A 13408-nucleotide genomic window follows, 5' to 3' on the forward strand; every position below is an offset into this window, starting at 1 on the left:
AAATGCCTTCTTTAAGGAAATTTCAATTTGTTTTAACTATATACTAAGTGCCTGTCATTTCATAGGCACTCACATTTCCTGAAAATAACAAATTACGTTATAGAAAGTCGATATGACTGCTCTGCAATCACATACGCATACAGTAAAGAAAACAAAATTCTACTCTACAGTATTTACTACTGTCCTAGTTATGTGTAAAGATTAGCACACTGTTGTTATAAGTTATTTTTTTCTTTTTTGAACATGAGTACTGTACTATATATGTTTTCATGTTTTATTTATATTACCTTCAGGAAGAGCAAGTGTGTTTTACCATCAAAATGACAGGCAGATAATTTGGATTATAACCATTTAAAATTGTTCTCTGGAATGCAAATATTTGGAACCTCTGTGCAATTTATTATCAATTATTTTACTGTACAGTATATATCTCCTGCCTCCTTTTGTTTCTTTAAAATGTACACACTGCAGATACATATTGGAATACCGATAACAAGACAGCAATATGCAGCATTTCAAATTCTTTTAAAAATGTTTTTTTTTCCCTGATCATTTTAACTGTATTCAGAAGTAAATGTTAAAATTTAATCTGAAGTAAGGGTTAAATTCCTCACCAGCAGCACTGTGGCCTGAACTCAATCAACGCACCACCCAAAAACACGGAACTTTGCTGCTGGTCCCTAAATATACAGCTTCACTAGGCCTCTGTGTTGTCTTTTATGCTGAGTTCAAATTAAAACCCTGTGTTTCAAACACATTGGTCTTAAATAGACATTATCAGGCGTGTCATGTGCTTGTTTTAATGGTTCAGGTGGGTAGCTGTGTCAGCATGCGTAGTCTGCAAAGGAACGAGTAATAAAGTAGGTTTATTCCATGCTGAAAAGAGAAGAAACACAATGTTTCGGCTGTGAAGCCTTCTGAAGACACCTGAAGAAGGCTTCACAGCAGAAACGTTGTGTTTTCTCTCTTCTCTGGATGGAAGCATGGAATAAAGCTATTGCTTCTTCCCTTGTTTTAACAATTGTGATTTATAGAAATGGTGTTGAGTCAGCTTTGTGACTGTGGTTCTCTCCCTTCAGGTGCAGAAGGAGATGAGGCATCAAGCAGCATGTCCACTCTAGAACGCTCCTTGGCTGCAAGGAGAGCAACACGTACCAAATTGATGATTCCCATGGATTCACAGCCCAACAACCCTCGTAAGTAGCAGACTACTGAAGACCAGCAATCCTCCCATTCCCGTTTGGATACAGTCCTATTCTACACCAAAGAGCCATCATTTACTTTCTAAAAAGAAAAACATGCTTTTCAGTATGTGCATATTTTATTAACATTTATTATACAAGAATGTGAATAATAATCAGTTTATTATTTTTGAACATTAACTTTGTGCTTCAAAATGTGATACTACCTTATTTCTTAATTGCTTATTATGGCATGACTATTTACCATTCACAGATATTAAATTAATTATAGTGGTCATGGAACAAAGGTTTATTTTAAAAGAACTGATGCATTTTCCACCTTTAAGACAGAAGTCTTGATCTAAGGAGAGTGTCATTGGTCATGGCCCTATAAGGAAACATCACAGACTCCTGTATTCAATATCTGAAGGAGTGAAAATGCTTTATTTTTGCTTCATATTCTCGACTTTAGCTTATGATCTATTTTCTACTTTTTCCTGATCAAGATCTCACATTTAGACAGTCGAATTAAATATCTTTCTCTCTTCGTTTTTAATTTGGAGCTCTTCACAACAGAACAACAAACTATATATAATTAAATAAATATTTACATATAACCTCTTATACAGTATGTATAGTGCTGCATTTCTATTTACAAATCAAATGTATTAAAAATGTAACATGTTAAGACTCACGTTGTTTCTTAAGTTACATGTAGTTATGTACCTCTTTGTTCATCTGCTTGTGAATAATTATACTATTAGCTGTAAGTCTTTTTAGATAGGGTTTTATTTAAATTCTGTGCTAACTTACACTACAGAGGACATAGTCTTCCCCCTATAATACAGACAGACCTTCTCAAATAATTCTACTGTAAGTCAACTTTCAGTCTCAAAGTACAAAATAAATACTTCCACTAACTGAAAAAGTTAATCGAACTTTTAAATAAAATCTTTTTAGAGAGAATACATTATAAGCTGCCGAGCCTTTTTTCCGCCTGATAGCAAAAACTTCTCAAGCAGTTATTCCAGGTTTGACACCATTTCAGAGTCAGAGGAGATACGGATCTCAACCCTATGCTCCTCAGGCATTCGAAGAGCCAAGCTCCCCTGCCATTCGGCAGTTTTCTTTGTGTTTTTTTTAAGTTTCGCTTTCAAGGTCAAAGCACAATCACTCTTCCATTCCCTTCTTCACTTTTCCATTTTGAGCAACTATGACTGTATCTATAAATATACTCCGCAGGGCCTAGTCCTGCAAAACTGTCTTGCTTGGTGATCTTTCCATCTGAACCAAACATTCCATATTTAACTTAATTGTAAAATCAATGCTGGGTGTTTATTAGTGCAGTGTATTTTTTTTTCTGTTATTATAACAAGTGTGCATGTGTATCACACGACACTTGAGCTTACGATCTTGGGCAGTCCTAATGACATTGCCCATAGAAGGGTGTTCATTCTGAACAATGTGACCTTTGAAAGTGCATCATTTACTGTAAGGGCGAAGGGTGAAGTGTTCAGGATAGGGCTGGCATCAGACGTCTATAGTAACACAAATTAATTGTATCTTTGTACGTTACCCACAACATGCAAGAAGTTGACAAATAGATCTGTTAATTGTTGCTGTACAGTATATCCCTACAGTATATCACACAAGGAAGTGTGCTTTTTAAATAGTTATGCTACACCTTAATCTATGAAGTTAGTCTGCAAAAATCTGTGATGTACTGCAATTCATCTTTGTATTCAAATTATTTAACTTTGAATATTTTTTTTCCTTTTTTTATAGCTGTTGTAAGTGCTATACCAGTGCCAACTTTAGAGAGTGCCCAGTACCCAGGGATCCTGCCTTCACCTACCTGTGGGTACCCCCATCCTCAGTTCACCCTGCGGTCTGTGCCATTCCCAGCACTCTCCGTTGAACGCAGCTTTGCATCAGGTAAAGACCAACACAGAATCCTGTTCTTTCTGTTTCTTTCCCTCAGACAGTCTGCCATCCTGTGAAATACAGTAAATCATCAAAGAACATTGCATGCACACTTAGTGGACGAATCTTCCATATTAAAATAAACACAGTCATATCCATAAAGGTGTTCACAAAATAATCGCACTATGTTTTTTAAAAGAAAATCAGCTGCTAATGCAATTTGTAACTAATCAATAGAATACTTAGTAATCTAGGGGCTGTTTAGAATTATTAGCATTTAAATTGCATAGTTTCCATTTTATTCACAAAACAGTGTGTCTGTCTTTGAAATATTAAAAAAGTGCTTAATGCTTTGAAATCTGAAATCCATTATTCTGATAGCAGGTTTTTTGCAACATAAATAATGTAAAATAAGTACTCAGCAGTTTTTCTATTTAGTATTATGAAAATCATGATTGCTCTGAGTATTGTCCATAACAAAGAGAAACAAAAGTACTGAGGTACAAGTTTATTAATCAAGAAGGTATTAGAGTTCATCTAAACACGAAAAGAAATCAAGAGTAGGCAGTTATCCATAGGTTTGAACACATTTCTAGTTTTAAATTGCAATTGCAATTGGAATGTTTATACAAACAAAATGAATGAACAGAAATGTAAATAGGAACCATTTACAGAGTGGTTCACACTCTGACAAAATTACTGAGTCATTTATATTTCAAATACTGTATTTTTGAATCGGGCTTAGGGACAGCTGTTCAGGTGGTTCGTTGATTCTTGGTTTCAGCCCGAATATTGTACATTTCTTTTACAGGATTACAGATAAAATGAAAGCTCACAATTAAAAGCATCACTTTCGTTTTATTGACCCGATTAACTAATGACTGGAGTTTACTACAGTGTCTCAGAGCAACTGCATTCCCAAACTTGTAAATATTTTCAGCATATATTGTTCATTAAAACACCCCTGAAGCACCTTCAACATCCATGAGTTTCCCTCTTAATTATGGATGAAAACATCATACACTCAGACCAAGTCCATTTCATTAGATGTTTTTTTTTTGCTTGATTTTGATTTTCTCTCTTTTTTTTTTAAAGTTAAGCTTATCTCCAGATGTAATTGCAGTAACTTAAACAGTGTCCCAAGTAGGTTGAATTTTGTTGTATTTGCCTCATTATATTACTTTATCTCTAGGTACAGTGCTGAGAAAAACAAAGTATGTGAATCCCCAATATAAGTATAAAAACATATGTTTCTCAGCATTAAAATGTTTTCTGTGGAGTATGAAGTAAAAACCATCATTAGTAATAATGATCTTTATTATCACTAGTAGTAATAATCGGCAGAGTTGAAATAATATGCAATACCCTTGTTTACAAAGCACAAGTAAGGGGATAACTAGAAGTTTGTGGTTAAATAATTGGGTAACTAGTAACAGGTAAACAAGGACTAAGTATGGATAGACCTGTCTTATGTAATGGTCAGAAACTTTCTAAGTTTGATTTTCACTATACAGGTGAGTGGAAGCGCATCATGCCACACTCAAAAGAGATTTCAGAGGACCTCAGAAAGAGAGTAGTTGATGCTCATCAGTCTGGAGAGGGTTATAAAACCAGTTCTAAGCATCTGAGGCTCTATCTAACCACTATTAGATAGATAGACAGTGGATAATATTCAGGACCATTGACGACAACACCCAGCAACATCAAAAGAGTCTAGAGGCCTCTGGTGCTGCAGATAATGTCAGTGTTCATGCCTCAACCATCAGGAAAATACTCCAGAGAACATTCTTCATGCGTGTGTTTTCAGGGAAGGAAAGCCAGGAAGAAAGCTTTGCTCTCTCAGTACATAAATGCTGTACATAAAAGTTTTCCAAAGTGCACCTGGGTGATCCACAAGACTACTGGAAGATTTTTCTCTGGAGAGACTAGTTAAAACTTGAACTTTAAAGACACAATGAGAAACATTGTCTACTTTCCAGCAGACATACCTGATCATAAAGCATAATGGGGGCTGTATCTTGGCTGCTCTCCTACCTCACCATCAAGATGACTTTCCATTGTGGACTGAAACATAAATTAAACAAATTTTATTTGTTCAACAAATAATTCATAATTCTACTAAATTTATTTTTTGAAGGTGTCTGACAAAACATCTCATCTTACATGGGCTAAGACATGGACTGTGAACTGGTTAATTTGAAAACTGAATTTACATTTCAGCAGGACACTGACACAAAGCACAAAGCCAAAGCTACACTGGAGTTGATTTTAATTGAAAATCAGTTGCAAGACTTGAAAGGTGCTTTCCAATGATACCCAACAAACTTGACAAAGCTTGAGCAAGTCTGCAAAGAATGGACAACGATGGCTGCCATAGGTGCTTCCACCAAGTATTGACGGAGGGTGAATGCTTGTGCAATAAATCAGTATTAAATTTATAATATCCTGTGCTGTAGGCTGTACCAGTAGGCTTGTGGTTCCCTATGTTGCCCCTTAAATTACAGTGAACAAATGCCTTTTTTTTGTAGCAATGGCTGAGAGCTCTGCACCACACTCCCAGCAGCAGACTCTACTTGCACCCACACAGTCAGAACATGCAGGTTCAGAGGAGGTGCCCAGCAGGACCATCCCCACTGCTTGCGTACGGCCCACCCATCCTCTTCGCAGCTTTGCCAACCCACTTCTGCCTCCTCCAATGAGCACCATAGAGCCCAAAGTCCCTTACACACCACTCCTCCCTCAAACAGGTAAGGCTGCTTTGAAACAGGGGCATCTATTGTCTAGGTTATGACACAGTAGATGAAATAAAATGTATTTCTTATTGGCCGTTTCATCACAAGAAAGACTCTGAATTATTGCTAAAAATTACCTTGCCTTATGGTACCCTAATGGCCTCTTCAAATAAAACAACTGTATTCGCATTTTGAAACAGGTATCGTCTGTAAAGAATGTTCAGGTGCCTTGAATTTGTTAAACGTATGCCTTTTGCTTTTGCATGCCTCATATATGCTACTGTACTACTCTTCGCTATGATACCATACCATGTCATACCATGCCATCCCATACTATACTAGACTATACAGTTCTGGAAGGCAACATTAAAGGTTGTTAACTGTAAAAATGTGCATAACAAGTGATGCCTAAAGACATCATGATTGAAAAATGAAAGGAAACTGAATGTGCTTTTTGGTGCAATTAAAAAAAAAAAGTTATTCTTAGATCCTACAGTACCTGTCTGATTTTATGCTAACTCCAAGTAATAACTTGAATAGTTCTAATTTTCCTTCTAAACCTTTTTCAGTCAAATTTGTTGTAAGTAATTTTTTTTTTAAAGTAGCAATGAAATCTATCAGAAGCTCAGGTGGGCAGCTGCGTCAGCATGCGTAGGCTGCAAAGGAACAAGTAATAGGTTTATTCCATGCTGAAAAGAAGAAGAAAGAAAACACAACGTTTTGGCCGTGGAGCCTTCTTCAGGTGTAAGGACCTCACACCGGACTCTCACACCTGAAGAAGGCTTCATGGCTGAAACGTTGTGTTTTCTTTCTTCTTTTTTTCAGCATGGAATAAACCTATTACTTGTTCCTATGAAATCTATCATGTTAGATATTTTGGAGGACCAACTGCAGGACCATTTTTTTGTTTGGAAAGAAAAATACAATGTGTTTAAGGTTGAAGTAGAAGATATGATCATAAATCATTTATTTTTAAGGATTAAAAGAAAGTGTAAGTTTTGAAAGTAACCTTTCACAAAAATGTGCAGGAGTGGGCTGAGTATCCAGTAATGTTGTGTTGTATCTTAAAAGTGCTTGCAATTTGCTGATGAAAAGTTGTGACAACATTACATCTTTCGCATAAAACAGCATTTTATTTAAAATAAGCTTATTTTTAAGTTGTTTTTCTTAATGCTAATGTGCTGTACTTCAGATAACAAAGTCAAATAATTTTTGCCTTGGTTGTTTCTGTGAAATGCTAAGGATTTTTAAAATAAATGCCTTTCTTTATTGGGAGCTTTAAATGTAGCAGAAACAAGAGACCGTAAGATTCTTAGCTCTGATAAAATCCTTCTCTGCACAGTCATTAATTTTTAAAAGGTTGTTGTTCTCATGGTTGACTTTTGTTACATTTGTGTGTAAATGTTATGTTTATATAAGTCATTTACCAATTAAACTAGACCTTTTGGATTCATCACAGTTAGTGCCAAGTAAGATCTGATTGTAGTTGTGTCAACACCAATGATGCATTTAATTTGACATTTGTGTTTCCAATTAACAAAAGCCTTTTGAAATGTCGTAAGCAGTGTTAATCCTGTGGTGCTGAATTGTCCACTGGCTTGTTTCCACTTACTTAAGCCACACATGTTGCATCTAAATGAGATTTTCTAAATAACTGATTAGTTAATGGTATTTTGTCTCTCTTCCTTGGTAATTCAGAATTTGCTTTAATAGTATAACGAACCATGCACAGAATTTATTGGATTCCAATTATTTGTATTAGTATTTAATCATCATCCTTTTTGACGTTATTGACTCTGCACAATCATTAATTGTTGCAAGTCACAAATGTGTTTTTTTTTCTTTCTGCTTTAATATGTCACCTGAGTTTATGGTCTCCTTGTCCTGTATATGGATATTGTACTCCAATCAAATATCACGCAGGATATTTTTTAAGAATTAATTCATGTGAACTGCAGAATTTAAAATTATAAACCCCGAATGTTACTCTTCAAAGCTTTCTGTGGTGTGTAAGTGCACAATGTGCAGCTGCATGAGTACACACAACAACCCCATGTGCATTGAATAAAATACCAGAAAGAAACAAGATTTATAATTCAGAGATAATAAATACATCTCAGTTTTCTAGTAGACAAATCTACTAACTAGTAGAACATTTTCATATAGTCAGAAATTGCAAGTAAAAGAGAGGAGTGTGAACTGAAATCAATATTTCCCAGTTTCTGTCATCTGTTGTACATTCAAATAATTCAGTTATTTATTCTGGATTAGATAAACTTGATAATAACATGTTTCACTATCACTTTGAGGCACATTGTTTAATGGTTTAAAATGAACCCAACAACCAACCTCAGATTTATGTATTTAAGGATTAAATATTATGCATAAAATGATATGAGGTATCTGCTCCCTATATGCCTGTCTGTGTACTGATTCTGATCAGTAAATTAATAAACATAAATTTCATCAGACCACACTGTCAGATAAACAAGGAAGGGAATTGTCTAAACAGTTTTAATTTGAAGCTAAAAATATAAGATGAAGTATTGAGCTTGGTCATTCACAGATTTGACATAATACCTATAAGAGGATAGCACATAACTGAATTTCTATTGCAGTGATAATGAGTAATTGTACATGAAGTAAACTGGGATTAAGAAGCGATTTGGGCTCAATGTGTGATTGGAAGGCTAACCCTTTAAGAGGGTCTTTTCCTTGCACATTTAAGCTCCGCATTGTTATGACAATATTTATGTCCTTTTTTTAGCCCACTTTATCTTTGTGGTAATCCTGAATATATCTGAAAATATCCTCCCTGCATTAGTGCCTATTCAATCTCACAGAGATCAATAAGTCAGCAGGATGACAAGACTAAAAAGTACTTCATTGTGCTGCAAAATTGAGTTTGATTTTTTTCCCTCTCTCCTGCTATTCTGACTGTAAGGCATTGAATTGTTTCTGCAGTTTTGTGGTGTGAGAGGATACAGAACATGGAAGAAATAAATAAGTAGGGGGGCTCAGTCAATGAATTTGGTGAATGCAAGAAGAATTACAAAATAGGTTTCCGTAAATAAGAAAGAAAACATTCTCTTAAGATGACATAGATGTTTGATCTCTAACAAGGGTTTGAAGAACTTTAACTATCTAGCTAAAACAAAGCTACAAAGCTTACAAAAGCTAAAAGCTAGCTACAAAACTGGTATTCCCTCTGTGTTCCGTCTGTGAGTTCGACCAGTTTCCCTAAAGTAATGTACATCATTTACACTGAACCCAATATGCACAGGTGACAATCAAACTGCTTCTACGATAGTTAACTAATAGACATGACTGTGAGTGCATTGCGGTGTTTACTCAGGTGTTGCACAGCATGTCCTTCTGGTCTGGTGCCACTCATCACATTTCAATAAATACCCTGAGCTGTTACACCCAGATGAAGACTGGATGCAGAGAGCATAAATTGATGGAATCGTTGCAAACTACAGTGCAGTTATTGTAGTACAGTGCTAACGATCCCCAGTATTGAAAAGTTTTAATCAGCATTAATGAAAAAAAGACAAATGCAAAATGCCATGTGCCATTTCATTAATTTTCTCTGCAAGTTCAATCAGGTTTCATTCCTGCCTCTGTTAATTTACCTTTGTACCACAAACACACCACAAGACCCTTTTGTCAGAGCAATGGGGGCACTCACAGAAGGTAGAGAAAAGATCCTGTATGTGGATAATTGTAGACATCTATTGATAATGGTTTGTCATAGTGAGTATAGTATACTATATATCGTAGTATAAACATTGTGAGTATAAACAGAGTGAGTATAAATATTCTTACAAAATTAAGTTTATTCTTATGTTTGACTCATCATTTGCAAATAAGTTAGGTACAAGCAAATTCAATTCTCATGTATCATATTGGCCACATGGAGCATTCAAATTAGGTATCCACCAATCAGAACCTGGTGTGAACTTTAAATTCCACCATTAGCTGAGTACAAGCATGAAAAAAGTCACGAGGAGTCCCGCCAAAGTCATTGCACATGGATCCCATCCATATTCCAGTGTCTAATGTTCTCAACATTGTTGTGTCTTGAGTCTATGCATGCTCTATAGTTTTCAAATGAAACACAGGGCCAGCATTCATCAGAAGTCACTGCTGAAGTCTAGTCTAATCTTGGTGGATTGATTTACTGAATTGAATAATGAAGCTTTACACTGCAGTGCCACTGCTAACAGCATGTCTAATATGTATTCCCAGTCTCTTTCTAAGCCATGGGATCATTACAGCTTGTAATAAATTCAAGTCTATATGCCTTTTCGGTGCATTCAACTGTCACCTTTGCATTTGAAAATCCATCAGCGCACGTTTCTTGCTACTGTTTGACACTTCTGTCATTTTATAATCAGATGAGCTCTAATATTGTATGCAGGCATAATAACTATTCTCATAATATCATAATATTATGATCAAAACTAATAACTGGTTGCATAGATAATAATTAATTAGACCAATGTGTTATATTTACTCTGCTATAAAGACTTTAGCATACAGTAATTTAAATCTGTTTTGAGACACTGGAAGCCTATCACTTATCACACTTTTTGATATGAAAAGCAAAAGCTTTGCATTTGTTGTAAGGCAGGAACAACTGTATTTTCAGCCAAGATGAGTAGTAATATTAATAGCAAATAAACAGGCTTCTACTTGTTTTTGTAGCATCACACATTCACTTCAGAAAGTGGAGGTGCAGTAAGATCACCTGAGTTACCTGAATATCATGGTTGACATGATGGACATTTGTTTTCAGTTTCAGATATTTGGATATTTTATATCTTCTGTTGTTTTCTAAGTACATTTTGCTAAATGGGGTATCTTTTCTCTAAAACAAAAGAAAGAGAAAGAGAAATAGTAATATTGTAAAGCCTGAGTGAGCCACAATCATTTATGAAAGCTGGAAATACTAGCTGTTATAGTTTTAGAATAAAGAAATAAAATCTTTCCATCATGTGCTTCTCTACTGCAAATTCCATGCAAGCATTATACTTAGAAATACAGATTGCCTGGAGAAAATTCAAAGCAGACGAAACGTTCTTCATGTTAAGGACAATAATAAACCAACTGTATGGACGCAGGAGAACTAAACATCACCACTTTACAGTGTTTTTATTGCTAGACCTTTACAGAACCTCAGAATGTTGTTCATTTTCAATCCCATTCTTTCTTTGTTTCTTTATCCCATAACCCAAAAGCCATCCATTCAGAGTCAGATCCCTTTTCAACTCATCTGATAAGGGGTATTTCAAGACGAAAAGCGCTCTGTGACCTGCTTAGCCAGACATTGTCCGAGCCATCATAAACAGGCAGAAAAGGAGACGTCTAGAGTTATTTTTTTATTTTATTCTAAAAGATGGATTTAGCTCCCTGAATCAATAGATATCATCTGGCAAGGAAATCCGTGACGGGCTTAAGCCGGCCCAAGGTACAGTTCAATCCTGCAGGAATTATCTGCTTTGAATCTGGGATTTTATTGGCGGTGCACATAAAACTTTGTTTTTTTTAAATGCCAAGGTGGCAGTTCTTCACTTATCTGCAAACCAACACATTTGCATTTTACATTTTTAATTATCTTGACTAAATAAAAAAGGCCTTAACTCTGTTCCAACCTCCAATTGCCAGCTAAGTATACAGTAGCACTGTCCCTGGTACGAGGGTTGTAAATCCACTTTTCTGCAAATACACTTCTATAAATCTGGATTCTGATAACACTGGCAGACAGGAGTTTGCTTTCAGTGTAGGTTTCTGTGAAGAAATAAGAACATTTCTCATAAAATATTAACTCTCACAGTACACTTGAGCAATTTGTAAATCCGAAACTATTGTTTTTAACATTTTGGAAGGTATCTGTACTACTGTACTTAATTTTGAGTGTTGTCCTATACAGTATATACCTTTTGATATAAGAAGACTATAGAGCAAGTCTTTCTGCTTTACTGTACAGATGTTCTGATATTCAAACCAAAATTGACTGAAGGCTTGGAGAAGAAATTAAAAATAAAGAAATCATTTACAATTACATTTTCTTTTCAAAATGTGAGCCGTTATTTATTTCTTTTGTCCAAATATGCATTGTAAATAGGAAGGTGAAAATTCTTCATACAAATGGAATGTGCACAGCCATCACTGGGGGGGGGGGGGCATTACGTGCCCCCCTCCCAAAAAATAAATTTCTAAGAAAGTGTAAAACAATGTTTTTGTTTTTAGAAATATTGAAAATTATTTATGTAACTAATCTAACATTTCAATCAAATTTTATTTTTCTGTCATGAAGAATGAAAAACCGTAGCATCATCTGTAGAGTTGCATGTCTCAAACTGGCGCTCAAACCAGGTCTCCAGTTTAAACCAAATGCCCACCTGTTCGAATTGTTCTGGAGAAGGCCCTGGTAGCAGGGTTAAATACAGACTGGGGCAGTGCGGTGGCTCTGTGGCTAAGGCTCTAGGCTTGTGACTGGAAGGTTGCCGCTTTGTATCCTGTGGCTAGTAGAGGATTCCTACTCTGTTGGGCCCCTGTGCAAGGCCCTTAACTCCCAACTGCTCCAGGGGTGCTGTACAATGGCTGACCCTGTGCTTTGACCCCAAGCTTCTCGCCCTGTCTGTGTGTCTCATGGAGAGCAAGTTGGGGTACATACAGTAATGTGAAAAGACAAATTCCTAATATAAGAAATTGTATATGGCCAATAAAGTAATCTTATCTTATCAGCTATGGCCTCTGGGAGAAGCTTGGTAGTTTGTCAGCATCCCATTAGATGCAGCTCATTTACTAGATATCTATTTTTTTCTTTTAAGTACAGTATTTTGTCATGAGCCCTATTCCTATGCAGTCAACATAAAAGGTATTAATACATCAAAGGGACCAAATGAGTTTGATAAGCCAAATGCTTCCCTTCTGTTTCCAAGTCTTCTTTTGTTCTTATGTATTTATGTTCTGTTGGAAATTACTTTACATTTATTTAATTAAAAACACTGTTTATTTGAGTACATGCTTTACTTTAGATAAAGGCGAAAAGACATTAGTTTGCAAACACTTTACCTATTTAAATTATCCTTTACAAAGTTATTCTTCTGCCTATCTAATAATACATTTGAATAATTTTCAACTTCAAAGTGGGAGCTAAAAGTTACAATGATACCAGAAAATCAAAGACGACTGTAAATTCAAGCAGACAAAACGAAATACCACACTCAAAATGCTATCCTGCCTTTCACAGTTGTGTGCAGTAAAACATAATGATAAGGTGGAAAGGACCAAGACATACATGTATAGTACCGATAGGAAGTTAAAACTTCCAGCTGGGTGGAGCAGTGGCACTGTGGCTAAAGATCTGCACCTGTGGCTGGAAGGTTGCTGGTTAAAATCCTGTGGCCAGCAGAGGAATCATACTCTGTTGGGCCCCTGAGCAGGGCACTTAACCCCCACTGCTCCAGGGGGACTGTACAATGGCTAAACCTGCGCTGGCTGATATTGACCATACAGTGACAAATCTGAAGTGAGTTATTAAAAGCAGTAGCAATATGGGAA

General features: G+C 35.9%; 1 protein-coding gene across 3 annotated transcripts in view; it reads left to right on the forward strand.

Annotated features, from left to right (window-relative positions):
• Positions 1–13408, forward strand: part of dcc (DCC netrin 1 receptor) — a 381511-nt gene that overhangs the window by 354777 nt on the left and 13326 nt on the right. For all 3 annotated transcript variants that reach the window (XM_069187368.1, XM_015363992.2, XM_015363996.2), the window contains exons 25-27: positions 1080–1196; positions 2967–3116; positions 5633–5851. In XM_069187368.1, coding sequence (XP_069043469.1) covers positions 1080–1196; positions 2967–3116; positions 5633–5851 — 486 coding nt within the window. The remainder of the gene's footprint in view (positions 1–1079; positions 1197–2966; positions 3117–5632; positions 5852–13408) is intronic.

This window comes from Lepisosteus oculatus, chromosome 3, assembly GCF_040954835.1.
Source record: "Lepisosteus oculatus isolate fLepOcu1 chromosome 3, fLepOcu1.hap2, whole genome shotgun sequence".
NCBI lineage: Eukaryota > Metazoa > Chordata > Actinopteri > Semionotiformes > Lepisosteidae > Lepisosteus > Lepisosteus oculatus.